General features: G+C 60.5%; 1 protein-coding gene across 4 annotated transcripts in view; it reads right to left on the bottom strand.

Moving 5' to 3' along the window:
- The window catches only part of TP73 (tumor protein p73), a 59,344-nt gene extending 38,600 nt beyond the window's left edge, over positions 1-20,744 (bottom strand). Inside the window, exons 1-3 of one of the 4 annotated variants that reach the window (XM_040459329.1) lie at positions 20,621-20,744; positions 1,302-1,396; positions 853-973 (exon numbers count right to left, since the gene is read on the bottom strand). In XM_040459329.1, coding sequence (XP_040315263.1) covers positions 853-973; positions 1,302-1,363 — 183 coding nt within the window. In that variant the 5' untranslated portion in view covers positions 1,364-1,396; positions 20,621-20,744. Of the gene's footprint in view, positions 1-852; positions 974-1,301; positions 1,397-5,507; positions 5,609-6,207; positions 6,231-9,451; positions 9,560-20,620 lie in introns of those variants that run through there. The other 3 variants (XM_040459319.1, XM_040459291.1, XM_040459301.1) reach the window with 3 other exon arrangements.
- Between the last annotated feature and the right edge of the window lie 25 nt (positions 20,745-20,769).

The following is a 20,769-nucleotide window of genomic DNA, read 5'->3' as shown; positions in this document are numbered from 1 at the left end:
CTCGTTCACACACTCACTGGAGCCCACACGGCCCTCGCTATCAGCCGGATGCTCAAGGTGCCTCAGACGGGTGTGTGTTGGGGTGAGGGGCTCCAACTTCTGGACAGGGGCTTTAGGGAATGGGAGCCAGGTCCTCCTGGCCTCTAGAGCTCCCAGCACTGCCTCCTTCCTGGGCCCAGGCTCTCGGCCTGGTGCTGGTGCCCTGAGACAGACACTTGGCCGCGGAGAGGCCAGGGACCAGCACCGCTGCCATCTGGGGGTATGTAGCAACCTGGGGGGGGGGGCTGGCAACCACCAGGCATGTGGTGGGGACAGCAGGCGTCACTAGATCTCCCCGGGGGCCAGGGGTCCTCACACCCCCTTCTTGCATTCTGCAACCTCCTTCTGGCGCACCAGTGCCTTGCAGCGGGCGGCCAGAGAAAGAAGCAGGGACGTGGCCACCACCCAGTTAGCACAGCCCTGCCTTCTTGCCAAGAGGAACGCAAGAGTGGTAGGACCCGAGACACCGCAGCAGGGTGTCCGGGCCTCAGTGGCAGAGAGGGGGTGGAGGTGCTGCTGGAGCCTGGCACCATCATGGAGAGAGCAGGGCAGGAGACACAGAGGCTGTTGCAACACCTAAATCCAGCCATTCCTACGCCTGGATCCAGCCATGCCTGAATCCATTCCTGCCCGTGGATTAACAGTCTCATGAGCTGATACGTTTTCTATTTTGAAACTGAAATGTCCTCACAAGCCTACCGAGGAAGCTGTACTCCTGAGCACCAGTGTCCCGGTTCTGCAAGCTCCCAAGACAGAACAGTCCACACTTACCGCCCCCGTCCTGAGACCCCCGCAGGCAGCCGCCCCACTCACCATGACGGGCGTGGTCATGCCCTGCAAGTGCAAGACATCCATGCTGGCCCCTGAGCCGCTCACCACCGCGTTATTTCCCTGGCTTGGCTGGGGAAGGTCAAAGTAGGTGCTGTCTGGTTCCCTGGGAAGAGGGGAACAGAGCCGTCAGCCCTGGGGCACCCAGGCCCCGAGCTCGTGCGCTAGGCCTACACCCGTCCTGCCCGCAGGAGCCCTTCACCCCATCGCCTGTCTCCTCTGCTCCCCCTCCCTCCTCTGCCGGCCTCGCCAGGGCTAGTGTCTGTGCCCGGGGTGCGTGGCCACACGTGAGCTCTGTCCCCTGGACCCCTCCTGGCCCAGGAGTGCTGGCTGAAGGAAAGAGCCCAGACTTTGGACGCCGCACCCCCAGGAGAAAGCCCCCCAAGCCTCGCCCTGCCCGAGTCCGGCCCTGGGCGGCCGGAGGAGGTACTCACAGGGATCTCCACAGGTGCTCAAACGTGGCCCCCTCATCGGCGGCGGCGGTGGGCTGGGACATCTTCCCCGCACCCGGCCCGGAGGGCAGCTGGCTCTGCGAGGAGGGAAGAAGGACAGTGGGTGCTTGGGAAGGCCGGCCCCCGCCCTCCTTCAGCGTCCGTGGGGTCTGGGCAGGGCCCGTGACACCGATGCAGACGCCACCGAAGGCAGGGCACCCCTTCGCACCCCCCCGTCCGTCCTCCGCTTTCCGGGCCCGGGTCCGGCCTTGCAGACGGGCGGGCCTGACTCCAGACCCAGGTTGGGGGGCCGGGCGGTGCCTGGCACAGCAGGGGCTTCTCAGAGCTGCCACCTACGGGGTGGGGGTGACCACGGCACCCTCTCGGGAGGCTGCCGCAGGGCCCCATGGGAGCTGGGGAACAGACAGGTGCTGCATACAGTGGGCTGTGCCTGGACCGCAATAAGGCCCCGACGGGTGTGGTCACCATTGCTCTGAGCTGTGTCTCCGGGTTTGGCCTTCGGGGCTCAAGCCGGGTTTGGGGATCCCGATGCCCCGGGACACGAGGATGGCTCAGATCCCAGGCCACTCCCTCTCGGGAAGGGCATGTGCCGGGCACACCCAGAGGCTGGAGCAGAGCCCCGGGCTTGAGTCCTGCTGTGCCCCGAGGCTGCAGCACGTTGAGACAGCCGTCCGCCTCTGAGACAGGGTCCTCCCCACCCCCGGCTGGACACAAAAGCAACTCGGACCCCACGAGGCAGCCCAAGGCCATGGCTGTGAAGCTGTCACAGCAGCAGGACCGCTGCATGGTGCTCTCCTGTCACAGGAGATGCCCGGCCACACCGGCCTTTGTCCCCAGAGCTTCCTCTCCTGAGAGCGTCCACATCCAGCCCCCGCCCCGCCATGGCCTTGCCCAGGCCCGGCACAGCTGGGGCCCCCGTCCTCCGTCCCCCTGCAGGGAGGGGCAGGGACACCAAAGCCCACCCTGCCTGCTGCCCCACCCGGGCCAAGGTGGTGCCTCCCCGGGCCTGCCTCCGGGTCCTTGGCAGAGGGCCGTGAGAATCAGCCTGGCCACCGTCTGCCTGGCAGTGACCAAGCGGGCAGGCCCAGACCTGCCCAAAGCCTTTGGGGGAGGGAGGGCACACCCGCAATCTGTCACCATGTCCCCAGGTAGGCAGGCGCTGGTGGAGGTCTGTGGCCCTCTCCCGGGACCGCCACGTGCCGGGCCGCTGGTCTCTGGAGCAGTGGCACGAGCCAGCGGGGCCGCCTCGGGGGGCCGGGCCCTGGCGAAAGGAGGCCCCCGGGCGAAGGCCGGCCAAACAGGATGGCCCGGGGCAGGCAGCTTAGAAAGCACGGGCCCCAAACCAACTCTCCCACGGGCTCAGAGAAATTCAGTGACCTGCTGAGGTCGTACAGCACAGCCCTACGCACCAGGACGACGGAGCGGTCCCCTCAGAGTTCAAGATTAAGTTAGTCACCCCTGACGGCACGCACGCCTCCGGCGCACGCTCTCCCCACAAGGGGTTTAGCAAGGCTAGGGAGTGCTGACTTGCATGCCTCCTATTCTGGGGAGGTCACTCCCACCCTGAGCTGCGCTGTCCAAAGCCCGGCGGAGGTGAGGTCGGGATGGGGCAGGTTTGGTAGGAGGCAGAACAGCACCAGCTGCCTGGCTGCGGAGCCGGCCGCCCAGCCGAGCGAGGCTGGGCAGAAACCTGCCTCACCCGCTCCCCCCGGGGGAGCGGGGACCGGCCGGAGCGGCCCCTCGGTGTGGGTAGTGCGTGCCGACACGAGGCTCGACTCACCCACTCTGTTCATTTTGCAGATGGACCGTCCAAGCCCAGAGATGGAAACCGCTTGGCTGACGGCACCCAGGAAACGGTCAGGAAGACCCCGCAGGCCCCCCTTCACGGCCGCACTGACCCCAGGAGCCAAAGGATGCCAGCGGCTCGCGTGTGCACGACAGACGAACGGATAGACGCGGTCCGTCCACACAGCGCGGTGTTACTCCGCACGAGGAAGCGTGGACACCCGCCGCAGCGGCCACGGGCCTCGAGAACGTCGTGTTGAGTGAGAGAGGCCGACGCCAAGAACCACGCGTCGTGGGACTTCGCCCACCGCGTGTCCATGGCAGACAGACGCACAGACTGAGCCTTCTCCAAGGGGCTCCCGTGGAGGGGGCTCAGAACCCTGCATTTTTAGCTCCCGGGGTTCACCACGCCTCTGAGGCAGACCCTGGCGGGGAGAGCATCCCCCAGGCCCCGCTCACCCAGTCCCGAGGGCCCTTCAGCGTCCGCCCCGAGGACGGCCACTGGCCTCCCCCGGTGACTTCCGCTCAGGTGTTTCACCGGCAAAAGGAAGGTCCGGAAGCCTGCCCTGCCCTGCTCAGCAGACGCGTGGGGCTGGAGCCAGGAAGCCACGGTGCTCCGCGATTTCCAATTTCCCTGGGAAACCCCCCAGAGCTGGTGGCCCTGACCCCAGGCCCCCTGGACCATGAGCCCACGGAGCTGCAGACCGGTCCCTGTCGGCGCCCGGGCGCCTGCCAGGGTGTGAGGATACGGTGATGTCAGGCAAGGATCCGGGCTGCAGAGACGCAGGCCCCTCCCCGGGCGTCCTCTCAGGACCCCGTGGGCCCCACTCCTCTCTCCACGGGACAGGGGCAGCAGCAGGGTCACGGTCTTCCCTATCCCCAAGGCAGCATTTCGGCCACGGACAGCAGAGGTGAGAGAAAGAAATCGACTCCGTAAACCTCTCCCTGCAAAGGGTCCCCGGTGACCCCCGAAGGCCCGCGCCTTAAATTTGGGACCACGTCCACCACGGAAACGTGGCTCTCAGACCTAATGGAAATTGCTTTCGCAAACGCTGCAAATCATCTTTTAAGATGTATCTTTTAAGATACACCACATGTGTATGGGGGGGTGTGAGAAACGCTCTCGGGCGGTAACGGAGTTGTAAAGTGTCGACGCAGCGTCTCGCACGGAGCCAGCTGCCCTGGACGGAAATGCCCACGCCCTCGAGGATCCAGGGGCCACGTGGGTGGATCCAGGTTTTGGGTGCAGGGCGTGCGGGGTGGGCCCTCAACCCCAGCTCACTCGAGCGGGGGCACCACCCTCCCTGCTTTCAGCCTCTCGATGTGACTCACGGGTTTTCTCACCAGGGAGACCTGGCATCTACTGATATTTTCATTTTTAGTCACTTCTGGGAGCAGGGGCAGGGGTGCTCCCCAACACCGCACAGAACACGCAGCCCCTCACAGCGGAGAACCCACAGGCCCGGAGGTCAGTGCGCAGGGGAGACACGGCCACACCACTGCTTCTAGGTGCTTCTGGCCACGCCCTGGACAGGGCCTCTGGGCGTTCACACCACCTGTCACAGCCAGTCCCCACGCGTCCCCTCCCTGCCTGCTACCCTGTCCCCTCCATGCCCCCTGCCTTGTCCCCTGTGTCCCCTCCCTGACCTCTACCCTGTCCCCTCTCTGTCCCTACCTGTCCCCACATGTCCCCTCCACGGCCCCCCCCCGTCCCCACGGGTCCTCTCTATGGCCCCCACCCTATCTGCATGTGGCCCATCTATGACCCCATCCTGTCCCCACGTGGCCCCCACCCCACCTGTATCCTCCTAGGCCAGGCCAGACCCCAGCCTCCTTAGGAAGCATCTGTCCTCCCTGACTCTTAGCCAGGATGCCCCCATTCTGCCCCGTCGCTGGCAGGTGGGAGCACCCCTCGGCTGTGTGGCCACAGGACAGCCTTGCTAGTCAGGGAGGGTTGCTTGCCTGTCCCCGCTGCCTGCCCCGGGCTCCAATGCCACATCTGAAAAACTGGGACCCCCTCGAGGCCCCCGCAAACAGAGGCACCCCACGCGTGGGAACGGCAGTCCCAGCCGCCTATAGAGCCCCGAGACAGGGCCGACACGGGGCCCGCACCCCCCACCCCCAGCCATCTGGGTGCCCACACACCAGGAGGGGCAACTTCCTTCAGTTCTAAGAAACGAGGCCCAAGAGCTCCATCCTGACCCCCACTCACAAACACTCGTCTCCTCCGCTCTGTCACAACGGCCGTGACGAGGCCCCTTCCCCCACCAGTAAACACTGACGCAGCAGACTGACCATCGCAGGAGGGGACTCGGGCCATCCTGGGCTGGACCCCTTCTAGTCACCCCTGTGGCCCCAATTCAAGGGCACTGAGAACGATCTGGCACCCAGAAGTCCCCCTACCTGGGTGGAGGGCTCAGGCAGCTGTCAGGGGGGGACGGAGCGGGCAGGCCACCCCTCTGGGAAATGGCGTCCTTCCCTGGGTGGCGGCCCCGCCGAATTCCAGCAGGACGCTCGGGGCATTCAGGGCGGTTGGGGCCAAGAGGCCTCTGTTGCTCCTGCCGCCCACTGCAACAAGGGTGGCCCTGGCCTCGTGGGGGGCGGCCTGGCTGGAGGACCCGGCTGGAGTGCCTCCCTCCTCAGGGAGCCGGGGGCAGTGGCAGCAGCCACCTCCACCCCCCTCCCCTGCCTGTGGCCCGGGCCACGTGGCTACAGGAGAGCTGGGCTGACCTTGCCACGCAGGGTAGGGTAGGCTGGGTCGGGACAGGGCCGGCCAGATCCTCGCCCCGGAGAGACGGGGTCCCGCGGGGCCCAGGGAGGGGGGCATGACTAGGGGCCTCATGTCCCCCGGAGACCACTCCCTGCCGCCCCTCTGCCCACGCTGGGGGGAGAGCAAGCCCTGGGAAGGAGGGACAAATTTAGCTTCTCCTCCCTGGGCCAGGGTGCACTTGTGAAATATGAAAACAGCTGGAGGTACCCGATTCAGCTGCCCTCTCTCCCTCCTGGGCTGGGGCCCGCTCGAAGGGGGTGGGGGGAGACTCTGGAGCCACCCCAGGAGCCCCCCCTGCCCGGCCCTGCCCCTTCTCATCTGCCAGCCTCTTACCCCGGCCACCGGCCTCCGTCGTGGCCCACGGCCTCCTTCCCCCGGCACCTGGGCCCGCCCAGAGAACTGTGAGTCAGGTTGCCAGAAGTTTTGCTTTGAGTCTAGGGGTTGGCTTTGCACCCACGTAAGACAGGCCCTCTGACCACGTGGGCTTTGTGCACTCCTAGAAGGAAACAATGGTAACACAAGCTTCCTGGGGCTGAGTTCAGGCCTCGGCTGCGAGAAGGGCTCGGCTGATCGGCGATGCCCCAGCAGCCCTGTGGGAAAGGGCTGTCGCAGACCAGCTCCTGGAAGAGGAACTAAACCGGAAACACCCAAGGCTCGCGAACCAGCACGGCATCCCCGAGGGGGGGGGTGGCTGTGAGACCAGCAGATCTGCGGCTCATTTTACTATCAATGTGGGAACACGCACAGAGAGGTGAGGGCACCCGTCCAAGGGCACACAGCTAGTTGGGGCCGAGAGCCCTACCCAGCAGTCTGGCTCCAGCAACCTTGCTCATGACCCCTGCCCTCAACCTGGCCCGACCCTCCTCAGCCTGCAACCCCACCTGCACACCAAGCATCCTGCCTGGAAAGCCCCTTGCCCAGCCCTTTCTTTGCCCGGCACCCCGAAGCCCCCACCCACGGCGAGGGCCCCCCTGCCCTCTGCAGATCTGCCGGAGTCCTTCCCCCCAACACCTGCAGGTCCTGCCGAGGCACACGGCTCCTGTCCCGTCATTTCCTGCTCTGCAGCTCGGCACTGCCCCGCACCCCTGCTCCGTCTCCCCCTCCGTCCACGCCCAGCCAGCCCACCTCTGCTGTTTGGCAGCTGTGTGACCCTGGACAGGTGTATTGCCCATTCTGAGCCACTGTTTCCTGCGGTGTGTGGGAACAAGCCTGCAGGGTGATCCAGACACACCGGGAGCTCGAGAAACAGCCGTGGGTTGCAGTCGGCCAGGGGTCGCTCAGAGCAGGCGACAGTGGAGGCATAAGCCAGGCCCTGGCCCAGGGGTAGCAACGGTCACTGGCCCGTCCCCGACTCATTAGCAGAACCCCCGCCCCGCATCCTGGTCTCTCCAGGAACGAGGTGCCTGCAGGCTGAGACAGACCCGTGTCCCATCACAGGAGGAAGCTTTGGAATGCCCCAGCGGCTTGGACGGGCCCCCTGCTTCCGCCTCTAGATGTCAGCTCCCCCGGGGCTCGGTCACTGCTGCATCCCCAGAGCCCGGGAGCGTTCGCTCGGCACACTGAGGTGGCAGCTGCTCCCTGTCTGCACAGGTGACCAGCACAGTCCCTGGCTTTCTGGAAGAGCCTCCACCTCGGGGACCGCCAGGAGGGGGTGGCCGTGGAGCCCCGTGCCGGTGACCAGACACTGCTTCTCACCCACGGGGCTGCCAGGCACCCCTGACCTCTCTGTCTCCTCCAACCCTCCCCTCCCAGGCCCTGTTTCTACACCGAGGGGTCACACTTCCACAGGCCAGCGTGGCATCGTTGGAGGCGCCTGCTCTGTCCTCTGTAATCTCCTCTTCCCCAGACAAGCCCGTGAGCTCCTTCAACCGTGCTCTGGATGGTTGTTCCCAAACCATCATCCCTCCCAGCCACCCTCCTCTAGACACCCCTACTTTCCTAGAAGGAGATGCCCCTCAGGTGTGTCCCCCAACCTCCATGCAGACCCTCTGGCGCTCTGGACGCCTGCTCTGGGCCTGGAAACGCACTAACTGCCTGGGGTTCCCCCCACCCCAAGTCACTGACACCAGCTGCTTTGCCGACACTCAGTCCGACTCCCACAGTATGTTCCTCCCTCCTCTGAGGTCCCCTGCACATCCCACGTGACTTCCCCCAAGCTGGCCAGCCATCCCTCACTCGCTCCAGAAACATCCATCAGCGTTCCACAGAGCTGTCTCTGCCCCACGGGCTCCGCCCTGCCCCCCACGTCCTCAGCCTAGGGGTTGTCTTTCTGACGACGATGCCCAGTCCCAGCTCCAGCCTGGGTGTTCTGTACTTATTGACCTCAATCACCCAGGAGGAAGGAAAGCAGTCTGCATCCCTACTCTCCAGACGCTCTCACAGAAGCGCAGAGAGGGTAGGTCACCTGCCCTGGGCCACACAGCTGGGAAGCGCAGACCGGGTCCGAGCCCACTCTCGTCCCCACCAGGCAGCCCTGCTCTCCAGGAGGTCCCCTCTATTGGTGGACAGACAAATAAACCAGCTTTTACCCCCTAGTGTAAAGGGCGCCGTGAAGGGGTGTGGATCACGGCCAGCGTCAGCACAAGGGTGCGCGAAGGCCCAGATGACCGTTGTCGTTTGCAGGTCTCCCAAGCGGACATTGAACTTGGGGGCCCGGGGAGAATGGGCACCGACAGGGTGGAGCTCGGCCAAGGACAGGCCCTGGCAGCCTTTAGGTCGGGGACAGCAGGAATAGCAGGGTGGGCCGGAAAAGGGACGGGGCCCTCTGGAGGCCACACAAAGGGCCCTGAGCCTGTGGACTACGGGCAGCAAGATTCAGGGCCCAGCTATAGCGGGGACGCAGCGGGACGTTCGAGGACAAGGTCATCCTGGCAGGCACACGTGGGCCCGGCGAGCCCAGAGGCAGGCGGTCGGTGAGGCAGGCCTTGGCGGGGTCCAGACGAGCTGGGAGCGCATGGCATAACGGACCGCGCCGACAGAGGGGCAGGGGGATGAGGACACGTGTCCCGCCTCCCCTTCCAAGCCGGTTCACGCCGGTTCACGCGCTGCGACCAGCTACAGGTTCAGTGCCTTCAGCCTGCACGTGTGGGGCCTCTGTTTTCTGGCCTGTGCAGTGGGGATGGCCGCACCTATCGACCACGACTGAGCCACACAAGAAGCTAAGGAGGGTGATGCCTGGCCTGGGCAGGCCGTGCCTCCTTGGCAGGAAGTGGAGAGAGAGAGTTCCCAGCAGGCCAAGGGGAGGAGGCAGCCGGAAGGAAGCCGCTTCTGCCCCCACCCAGCCTGGCCCCCCCCCCCACCCGGGGCCCTTTGGGTCACTCAGGGCCCCCCAAGGGCAGAGGGCTCTGCAAAGTGCCACCAGAAGGGGCTGGTCTTCCTTGCCCATCAGGGAACCACGGACACGGCCTCCCTGTCTGCCCTCTGTGCCCCCAGGGCACCCCACTCCTGGGTGCCAGGTGGAAGGCAGCGGGAAGGGGGCTCTGTCCCTCCCGGCAGGTGGCTGCTGTGTGGCCGGGAGGCCAGGACAGGACCCCACGCTCAGGCCTGAGAGAGGCAGCCAGGCTGAGCCCAAGCCTACCTTGGCGGAGCCTGGGCCCTGAGGGTGGGTCGGGGTCGGTGCGGAGGCGGAGGCGGCTGGCGGCTGGGAGGCCCAAAGCAGCTCCTGGCTGGGCAGGCAGGAGGTGGAGGCAGCGTCCCGGTCGCCTAGGCAATGACATTGGAACCAAGGAAGCAGCGTGGCCGGCCTGGAGCCTGGGGCCGCCGGGGCGGAGCGTGGCTGGGAGCCCTGGGGCTGGCGGGCAGCACCATGCCCTCGGCACAGCGACCTGGGGACAGGCCCCTGGCCGCAGGAAGCAGAGCTGGAAGCTGGGCTCAGAGTGGGGCTGTGTCAGCCACGCCCGCACGTCCCCCTGTAGTCCTCATCAGAGAAATTTCCACAGGCACACAGAAACAGAGAGCACAGTGCAACCAGCCCGTGAACCTACCCCCGGCCTCCGCGGCAGGCTGCCCTCCAGCTACAGCGAGTTCCACACACATGGCATTCCACCCGCGACGTGTCAGTGGGTGATTCTAAGCAGCAGGTGATTGAAAAAGGACCCACCTTTTTCAACGTTAGGTCCAACCAGGAAGTTGATATTCAACTGTTTTGTGCTGCCAGTACGTGTGGGAGCACACGTACATGCACACACACGGCAAATTCGGGTAATCAGTGTAATACGCGGCCTCGAGACCGCATTCTGATTTTCCAAGCACGTGGTTTTTGTTTCTTTCTTTCTTTCTTTTTTCCTAGCACCTAGATCTTGGGGGTTATTTATTTACTTATCTGTTTTTAATTTAAATCCAGGTTAGCTAACATCTAGTGTCAGGAGAATTTAGTGACTCATCACTTACATATGACACCCAGTGCTCATCTCAGCAAGTGTCCTCCTTAATGCCCATCACCCGTCTAGCCCATCCCCCCACAACACCCCGCCAGCAACCCTCGGTTCGTTCTCTGTATTTAGGAGTCTCTCACGATTTGCCTCTGTATCTGTTTTTATATTGCTTTTCCTTCCCTTCTCCTCTGATCATGTTTTGTTTCTTAAATTCCACATAGGAGCGAAAACATATGGTATCTGCCTTTCTCTGTATGACTTCTTTCACTCAGCATTATACACTCTAGGTCCATCCACGTTGCTGCAAATGGCAAGAAGTCATCCTTTTTGGTCACGAGTCATATTCCACTGTATACATAACCCACATCTTCTTTATCCCTTCATCAGTCGACGGACATTTGGGCTCTTTCCATAGTTTGGCTATTGTCGATAGCGCTCCAAGCACGTGTTTTTAACAACTGGCCAGAAGGACCCTGAGGAAGCCCAGATTTGGGGCCCTAACCTGTGTCACCACTCACTGCCCCTCCTTTCCTCACCACAGGCAGCAGCATAGAAAGCTCAAGCCGCCTGACAGGAGAAGGGACCATGCGGACAGGATTAAGGGACATACCCAGGGGCGGAGGCATCTTGTACTGGGCGGGGGGACCCAGTATAACCACAGGGTCCTGGTTAGAGGGAGGCAGCAGGTCAGGGGGGCGCACAGGTGCTGACCTGCTGGCTTTGCAGAGGGAGGAAGGGACCATGAGGCAGGAAGTGCAGGCGCCTCTAGAAGCTGGAACAGCCAAGCGATGCATTCTCCCCCTCGAACCTCCAGGAGCACCCCGCGCCTGCACCTTGATTTTAGCCCAGAAAGACGGATTTCAGGCTTCTGACCTCCGGAACTACGGGGAAAGCAAATCCACGGGGCTCTAAGCCGCAAAATTTGTGGTAATTTGTTACAGCGGCAACAGGAGACCAATCCAGTTTCACGTAACACAAGTTGGGGGAACGTTGTTTGCAGTGGTTTCCTGGAGCCCCTGGAGCAGACCCCGCGGCCCCGTGGAGTCTGGGGAGAAACCCTCGGCGGGGTGTGGGGGGGGGGGCAGGGTACCCTGCAGGGTAAGGTCTCCGGGCTGGATGGAAACTGAAGATGCGGCCGACCCGGGAGCCAAAGCCCTCGCCCTTCAGGGACACAGCACACACGCCCGCACACACTTCTGAGGGACGCTGCCAGGGTGCTCTCACCTGGACTCCCTGGGAGGGCGGGGGGGGGGGGGGGGGCCGGCCACCCAGGGCGAGGGGCTCTGCTCCCTGACTGTTCCTGGGGAAGCGTCGGCCTGCAGCTGTGGGCTCCCCGACTCCTGCTGAACACGGACACATCTCTGCAGAATAGCCCGCGTCTGTGTGCAGCCCGTGTGTCAGGCATGGGATGGGGCTGCGGGAGTCCTGTGTGCGTGTGCACACGCCTGCAGGTGTGAGGCGTTGTGGCCACACAGGGACAGTGGGCGGTGGCGGGAGGGAGGTGTTCCCCGGTCCTGGAAAAGAGGCAAAGCAGCCAGCGGGCAATGCCAGGATGCCCACGGCCGGCTGTTGACCACAGCAGGTAGGTGCCGTGACCTGCACGTCTGGGAAGCGGCCCTCATTGAAGCCATGCGACCCTGGGAGGGTCCCCCCCTCCCCAGGCCCATGAGATCTCATGGCCTGAGATCTCATCACCAGGGCTCCTGTGCGGGTGACCTCCTGGTACGCCCTCCTTCCCAGCCCATCCCCTGTAGAGAGATGGATGGACGGCCTGACTCGGGAGGCTGGGGCCCTGCCTTCTGAGCTGGGTGGTGGACACACAGCCCTGAACACTTAGGGCTCAGAGAACCCTTGCCACAGCCCCCGACATCCATGTCTGAGACCAAAGGTGGGTGGGTGGCCCTGAGTGATGGTGTCAGACGGGCCTCTGGACACAGTCGAGGCAGTGAGAATGGCCACCAGTTTGGGGTGTTCAGTGGGGAGCCGGACAAGCATTCCTACACAACTTCCTGCCACCACAAGACCCTGTTGGAAAGCTCTTCCCGGGACGCTCTTGCCTAGGCCGGGGCCCGATGTTCATCCGCGAGGTCCAGGTGTGAACCTTGGCCCAGGGCCTGGGCGTCTTTCGAGCAGGATGAGAGCAGAACGTCACCCGAGGCTCCGTCCGTGTGGCCGCATGCGCACTCTCTCAGGGTTCCGGAGCCCGGAGTGTGGGGAGTCTCGTGGGCCTAAAATCAAGATGGTGGCAGGGCTGCTTCCTCCTACTTCCGGCCTCTTCCAGCGGCCAGGGTGCTCATGTCCCTCGGCTCGAGGCCCCTTCCTGCAGATTCAGAGCCCACGCCTGCAGCCTCTGCTTCCACGGCCGCGGCCCCCTCTGTCCCTGACCCTCCAGCCTCCATGTTACAGGGGCCTGTGGGATGCCACGGGCCTAGCTGGACGCTCCAGGGTCATCACCACCTCCAGGTCCCCGACTGAGTCACCGTCCCTTTGGCCACGTGAATAACATGACCAGAGGTCTGGGGCCTTAGGACATGGGTGCCTGGGGGGCCCTCACTCTTCCAGGAGAAGGCCCAGGGTCGGCATTTATTCATTCCTGAGTTGGAAGGTCCCGCTTCTGCAGGGGAGACACAGGGCGTGCCTCTCTGCGGTCGGGCGGGGGGACCTTGGTGGCTGTTTGCTCAGCCGCCCTTCCTCCCTTGCCTCTGCGCCTCCTGCTCCCTCACGTTTACCAGCCACCCCTGCCTCACAAGGACGAGACCCCGGAAACGTGCTCGAAAGCGAAACAGCGGCCACAAGGCAGCGCACAGGCCGGGACGCCTTCTGCTCCAGCCTGACACCCGGCTTTCTCTGCACGGGGACCGTGTTGAGTGTCTTACAGGCCCTAGTCCCAGGCCCTCCATCAGCCCCACGAGAAAAACTACTGACCCCATCTTACAGCCCAGGAAAGGGAGGCGCGGAGGTCGCGTGACTTCTCCAACGTGGGGCGGTTAGAGGCTGGAAATAAACCCCGCACAAATCGCGTGACCGAGCCGCCTCCTCCAGGCGCACCCGGGCGGCACGCGTACTTCCCGTGTCTGTTTCTGTTTTTCACGGTTCAAGGCCGTCACTGGGCTCCTGTCTCCTGAGCATCAGGTGTCCGACCACCCCCCCTCCTGAGTGCAGGTTTCCAAACGTCGAGGGAAGGGGCTTGCTGGAGCCGTGGGGACGGGCTCTCTTGCCCCCCAGCTGTCCCCCCACCTCATCCCACCGTCAAGACCCATCCCCACACCCCCCACCCCCATGAACAAAGCCCGCTCCCAGGCCCTCGGCAGGGTGCCAAGGTCCGGTGGGTCCTGGGCGTGGCCCCCACCTGCCTGCTCAGACCCTGCAGGGAAAGGGTGGGCGCCCCCTCACACACGAGCCACGAATGAATGCGCAAATTAAGTCTTCAGTGGAATACAGCCTAGCCTCACTTCCGGACGTTTTTGGGAATCCGGAGAGCTCAGAAAACTGGGAGTTCTTTCCCTCCGTCTGGGGCGGACTCCGCTGGGCGGATGCAAACTCTAAACCCACTCAGTGTAAACGTTCATTGGCCCTCTGCTGCAGCAACGGGGGAGAGCCGGACTGCGGGGTGCTTCCATCGAACCCCTTGGTGGTGTTTCTAAAATACAAGATTCATGGGGGGTGGGGCCTGGGTGGCTCAGGCGGTTGAGCGTCCGACTTCGGCTCAGGTCATGATCTCGCGGTCCGCGAGTTCAAGCCCCATGTCGGGCTCTGTGCTGACAGCTCGGAGTCTGGAGCTGCTTCGGATGCTGTGTCTCCCTCTCTCTCTGCCCCTCCCCCGCTCACGCTGTGTCTCTCTCTCTCTCTCAAAAATAAATTAACATTCAAAAACATTTTTAATACAAGATGCAGGTACTGTGCTAGTCTTCTAAAGTATTCTTCTTTTAATCTGAATTCTGAAACACCAGTGGCCCCCAGTATGACACCCAGATGAGGGGCCCAGATGAGGGACTGTGGGCGGCGCTCTGGGACCACAGTGTTTCTGGGAAGACATTTCTTCCTCTCATCCCACAAAAGCCAAGCTTTGCAAGATCACGTGACTAAGTAGCACATCTGGGGTGGATTTGAGCCCCTTTCTAGCCTGTTCCTAAGCAGGGCCACCCTCACCATGATTTTGTCACCTTTTACCATCAAGAACTCTCATCAATGGAATGCCTTCGAATAGCACGAAATTCGAAAGGTCACAAAGGGCAAAGCACTGGTCCATACCCGGCCTCTTGGATTTGGCAGGGCTGTCCTGGCCGCCAGAGAAGGGAGTTGGAGAGACAAAGCAAATGGAGGGGTTTTCACTACAGTAACTGGAAGAAGGAGAAAGTCAGTAACTCAAGCTCTGCTCGTCACTCACACTGATCTGGGGCCAGAGAGTCCCGGAAACTCTGGAAAAGCAGCCGGCCAGGGTTCCCAGCCCTTTACCCCGTGCCACTCCCCTTGAGCCTTTCTTGTTTTAAAACATGCTGTCCAGGGGCGCCTGGGTGGCTCAGTCGGTTAAGCGTCCGACTTCAGCTCAGGTCACGATCTCGCGGTCCGCGAGTTCGAGCCCCGCGTCGGGCTCCGGGCTGATGGCTCAGAGCCTGCAGCCTGCTTCCGATTCTGTGTCTCCCTCTCTCTCTGCCCCTCCCCCGTTCATGCTGTGTCTCTCTCTGTCTCAAAAATAAATAAACGTTAAAAAAAATTAAAAAAAAAATAAATAAAACATGCTGTCCAGAAATTACTCTCCTACACATTTCACCGTGGAGAGTAGACTCTTTGTCTTATTCTAAATATTTTCAGAGATCAAATCGACCAGAGGGAGATTTGGACAGTGTTCTTGGAATTACCTTGACCTCAATCTTACAATCGTCTTTTCTGTTATTTTCACTAGAACTCATTATTTCGCATTAATCCAATTAGCGTCCTGTTTACCAAATGCCTCATCCTTACATTTACGGCTTGGTCTGAAAGCTCAGGGAGACGTCCCCCACTCGATGCCTCCTCCCTCATTACTGCCAAATAATTAGTCAAGGAGCATCCCTGATCAAAAATTAAGAACCCAGAAGCAAGTTGAGGCTTGCCTTCCTCCGAAAGAAAAAAAAAACCCGACAAGAGATGCCTAATTACGGGGTTTTGCTGGTGGTCGGGGCCAGCGGGAAGCAGAAAACGGCCAGGAAGAGGGAGCGGGCAGTTGAGACGGTGCGGATCACAGCGGTTCGACGTGGAGCGGCCTCGATTTACACCCCAATGCCTAGCGGCCCTCACTCGCTCCCTAACGCAGACCCACATTTGCATAGGGCAGGTGCCAGAGCTTGCGGTCTGGGGAAGCACGTTTGGGTCTGTTTATTTAACTGTGCGCCCACACTTAGGAGCTTTCCCTCGTGACAGCTGCCACCTCTGCAAAAGTGACGCCTGTCTCTGTGGCAGGTGGCCCACAATCTTCACGCCCCCTCTACTGGGCATCGCTTGGCGGGAGGGCAGGACCCACGCCAGGACCCGTCCCTGACCCCTCCGCCCGCCCCCACCCAGCCCCGCCAGAGTGTGCACGGCCCAGGTGAGCCTCAGAAGACACACCTCTGCATGTTGCTCCTGTGGTGCAGACCAATGGAGGAAACAGAACCCAGAAGTCACCTCTAAAATCCCGGGAGACGGGGCAGGAGGGGTGAGGGGACATCCTCCCTGCCCATTTTAAAGGAACCGGTGCAAACCGCCCCCCCCACCTCCCCCAGCGAGAAGCCACCTGCCCAATTAGCCAGAGGCTTCCCCAGATGTCCGCCCCCTCCCCACAGGCATCCAGGGCCACAGGGAGCGATTCACCAGCTGGTGCTGGGCGGGCATCAGGGACAGGAACTTCCTGCGTGCAGCCACTCTGAGCAGGATCACAAAGGAGAGATGTCCCTGGCTGCACCGGGTTCCCAGCCTGGCCCTGCGTGCTCGGGCCCTGCACCCTGGCTGCTGGCACGGCCGGACGGGCAGTGCCCAGGTGTTCTGTGCCTGCCTGGTGAGGGCGGGAGGGGGCTGCACCAGCCTTCCCTGGGGAATCCTGCCCTCCGGGGATCCCAGGTGAGTTCCCGTGGGCAGCTCCCAGGAGGGAAAGGCTAGGGCCTCCCTAGGGAGACAGGGAGGCAGGCGGGCCCACAGCTCCCATACACATGAACACCCTGGGAACTCGCCTAGATCAGGACGGCCCGCTCAGGCTCTGTCCCCCCCTCCCCCGCCAAGCAGTCACAGCCACGCCCTGATTTGAGACTTCTGGCCCCCAGACCCGGAGAGAGTAAGTTTCTGTTGTTTAAGCCGCCCAGTCTCTGTAATCTGTTACGGTGGGTGCTCCAGAAAACCACCACAGCTATCAAAACGAAAATTTGTGACTTAAATCTGGACGTGTTTCTTTACGCATGAAATGACAAGGTCCCACCGCGGGTCTCATAACTCCTCATTTCAACTTGGTGACAAGCAGAAACGAAATTTTTTAATTTCTACGGCCACTGTGATGCACGGTGAAAACATCGGTGATTCCTCTCACAGAAAAGGTCACAGGCGCCACTAAAATAGGGGTTTGCTGTCACGTCCACAATCGGACGGGATGCTGAAATTCATGCTGCAGAAATGGCACAAAGAAAGGTTTCGACTTTCCCCACCGCAGGTCACAGCATCCCTACATTCCGGTTTAGATGGCCCGGCAGCACCAGGGTCGGGCGGTGCCCTGAGGTCGCCGCAGGGGTGGTGGAGCCCCGCAGCTCCACTCCCGGCTGAGCTCTCTGCTCTGGAGCCCCGACTCCTGCACCCTGCTGTTTGTAACCTTGGGCAAGTGCGCGAGTCTCCGACATCTCCACCTCCCCTCTGTAAGCTAGCACCCACTCTGCGGGCTGTGAGGATTATAGGGAAAGAATGTACCGAGCATTCAGCTCAGTCCCAGCTTGAGCCACCGCTCGATGTTAGGTATTATCAGAGCTGTTCAACCAAAACTTGTTTGGCTGAAGTTTTTTTTTTTTCTCTTTGGGTCTCTGATTTAGGGCAGCGTGTCCCGGAAAAGAAAGCACTTTTGATGAGCAAATGTCTGCTCTGCTAAGGAATCCTGGTCAGAGTGGGCAGAGGTGGGGGGGGGGGGGGGGGTGGGCGGACAGGGGGGACACATGGAAAGTTTATAACCACTTGAGCTTGTCTCTTGGAGCCCACCTGGCTATGACGTGTCTTTAACTTGAAGCCCAGTGAGCAGAGGGAACTTTTCTAGAAACCAGAATCCACCTTCCTCTACCTAACACACAAGGAAAGGACTTGCCAGGCGTCCCACGTAACTTGCTTCAGAGGCAACTTGTCAAGGAGACATGGTTGTGTGTTTTGATGTGTCCTCTGCGTTTGTGAAAGAAATCGGGCAGGACCTGGACGCACTCGGCAGGGGTAGGCTGGGAGGGGGAGGGGGAACCGGTCCATAGGAAAGCCGGTCCCACCTGGAGAGAAGACCCCCAGGGTGGTGAGGGAGGTGCCATCTGCTCCTTTCCCCTTTCTTGCTCTATGAAGGTAATACATGAGAACATGACATGCTTTAAAGACATTGACTCGTCACTCCCACAGAAATACCCAACCTGGGAAATAAAGGCATACGTTCCCCTTTCATGGGGGCCGGACGGAAGAAACCCACTTGGAAAATGTTTCTGCCTTTCTGGCAAACCGGAGGCTCACCGTGTGGGCGACGTCTTTTTTCCCCCTTATTTTATTCTGTTTTATTTTATATTTTATTTTATGTCTTATTTTGTTATTTTATTTTATTTTATATTATATTTTATATTTTGTTTTATTTTATATTTTATTTTGTATTTTGTTTTTATATTTTATTTTATATGTTATTTTATGCTTTATTTTATATTTTATTTTATCTTATTTTTTATTTTATTTTATTTTATATTTTATTTTATTGTTTTACTTTTTAAATTTTTTTAAATTTTTATTTGTTTTTGAGACAGAGAGAGATAGAGTGCAAGTGGGGGAGGGGCAGAGAGAGAGGGAGACACAGAATCTGAAACAGGCTCCAGGCTGTGCGCTGTCAGCACAGAGCCCGACGTGGGGCTCGAACCCACGAACCACTAGATCATGACCTGAGCCGAAGTCGGACACTTAACCGACTGAGCCACCCAGGCGCCCTATTTTATTTTATATTTTATATTTTATTTTATGTTTTTTATTTTATTTTATATTTTATTTTATGTTTTATTTTATCTTTTTAATTTTATTTTATATTTTATTTTTTATTTTATACTTTATATTTTATTTTATGTTTTATTTTATTGTTATTTTATATTTTATATTCTGTATTTTATATTTTATTTTATTTTATATTTCATCTTATTTTATTTTATTTTATTTTACTTCATGTTAGTGACGCCTTTCATACAAGTATCTAGAGGGTAAATTCCCCTCGAAACTGTCTCCCAGGTGGATGAACATGCCGCCCCCCCCCACCCCCCCACCCATGAGATGAGATGGTTCCCTTTCGGGGTATCAGAACCCCGGGGGGTGAATGTCTGCCTCTCTCCCTATGTCCTCAGGCTCTCCACCTCCACCCTAGCTGTGTCTCCGCATGTGCTCAATGTTACAAATCCACTCCCAGATGTGGGTGGGGCATATTCTATAAATAAATCCCGAACCGAGGCATCCTGGAGGCAGTGCCCCTGACTGGGGCCATCAGCCTCCACCCAAGCCCTGGGCAGATTCCTGCCTGGATGCCAGCCACTCCATTCCCTCCCAGGGGAGACCTGCTGGCCGCCCCAGAGCTGCCCCCACGCCCCGGCTCCTGGCTCTCCCAGCTGGGCAGCGGCACCTGGAACCATCCGCCATCACTTTTGAGCCACTTCGTGAAAGACGGGCATTGCCTTGTAATTGGGGAGAGGGGATTCGAACCCCAGCATTCTGACTTCCACATCCCCCTGCTTAATCTCTGTCTCAGACTGGACTTCCCATGGGCTACTCTTCAGAAATTGGAGAGACGACCCTGTTCCCCATGGCCTTCACTAGAAAGACAGCGAGTAGGGCATAAGCACTGCGGACAATCTACAAGTGCCAGCTGCCGGGCCAGCTCACCTGCGGCAGCCCCGGCCGACAGGCCGCTGTGCAGGCACAGTCCCGCAGCCTCTTATTTTTAAAATCACACACACAATCCGTGAATCTGCATGTTGCAAAATCTCAAATTGTTCTCAGTGCAATGCCTTTTTATCTTTAATGGGTAAATCAAAAGATGGGTGGCTGGACCTAACAGTAGACACCAGCCCGGGAATGCGATACATTTCTGTACTCGTCTTCTTCCAGAGGTGATTATGAAGTCGATACAAATAAACAGCAACAACGAGAGCAAACAGAACCAAACCATTGTGCTAACGGTTCCCAAATGTCCAGTGATTTAATAAACAATCGTTGGGACCGATTGACCTCCGGTCAGAAGTTAACCATGCACTGTCTCCCCGGTCCCTTGCTGGTTGACAATGGTCTACCTGTCACCCGTCTATTTATGTAGCCATGTGCACACTTTCTGCATAACCGGTTAGGGACCAGACAAAAATGCAAGCTGAGTAAGAAGGTAACGATAGCTCCCTCCCTCCAAAGGCTGAAAGGACAGTGGATGCGAGGGAAGGAGGGTAGGGAGCGAGGGAGCCAGGGCAGAGGAGCTGCTTCCCCAGGGTGGGCCGGGGGCCTGACTCTGCTCCTCCTGAAACAGGCTCAGAAGACAGACCAGGCACCCTTGGCCAGCTCGGAACCACCTGGAGATGTCCCTCTGGAACCCTGGCTCTTTAGTGACTGGCCCCATGGATGTGGCTTGGTGGTCACGCCCAGAGCCGGGGTCCAGGGGAGCACTGGGTCTCAGCCTCGGGGAAGTGGGGAGTAACGCGGCCGGCCGGATTTCTACAGCCCTCTTGGGTGCAGACGGAGCGAGAGGGCACCGGCGGGGAGGAGCTTGTCAGCCACAGGGACGCTCACCAACTTCCATCGGCACCTGCACTCCGACCCGGCCTCTTCCCCGAGCCTCCCCTCAGACGCTGGGGTGGAGAGGGGTCAGCTGGAGGTAGGCCCTCCGGGAATCCCAGCGACGCTGTTCCTCCCCCCAGAGCCACTGCTGGCAGGCCCCCCCTCCCCCCATCTCCTCGCGGGCTGAACTCCGGCCACTTCCCTGCCACCCGCGCGGCGTCCCAGGGGCCGGTGGGACCCCGGAGGGGTGCCCCACGTCATCCTCTCTCCCAGCTCCTGCACGCTCGCCCCCTCCTCGCAACCCCTAGCTTCTGAGCCCGTGTGCCCCCCAGCCCCGCGCTCCGGCCCCCGCAGGCCGCGCGGCGCCACGCCCAGGCCCCCTCGCGCGGGCTCGCGGCGCTTCCTACCTGGTGCAGTCGGAGCCCGGGGGCATCGACGCCGGAGCCGGCCCGGCAGTGGGTGCACGGCGGGCACGGGCGGCCCAGGCGGGTTATATGCGCGCGCGGAGGGGAGGCGCCGCGGGCAGGGGCGGCCGCGGAAGTTAGCGCCTGGCGCC

The sequence above is a fragment of the Herpailurus yagouaroundi genome, unplaced genomic scaffold (genome assembly GCF_014898765.1).
Source record: "Herpailurus yagouaroundi ecotype Mexico unplaced genomic scaffold, PumYag 77, whole genome shotgun sequence".
Classification (NCBI taxonomy): Eukaryota; Metazoa; Chordata; class Mammalia; order Carnivora; family Felidae; genus Herpailurus; species Herpailurus yagouaroundi.
The sequence above is the reverse complement of the archived record's forward strand: the minus strand, read 5'-3'. Positions and strand labels throughout refer to the sequence as shown.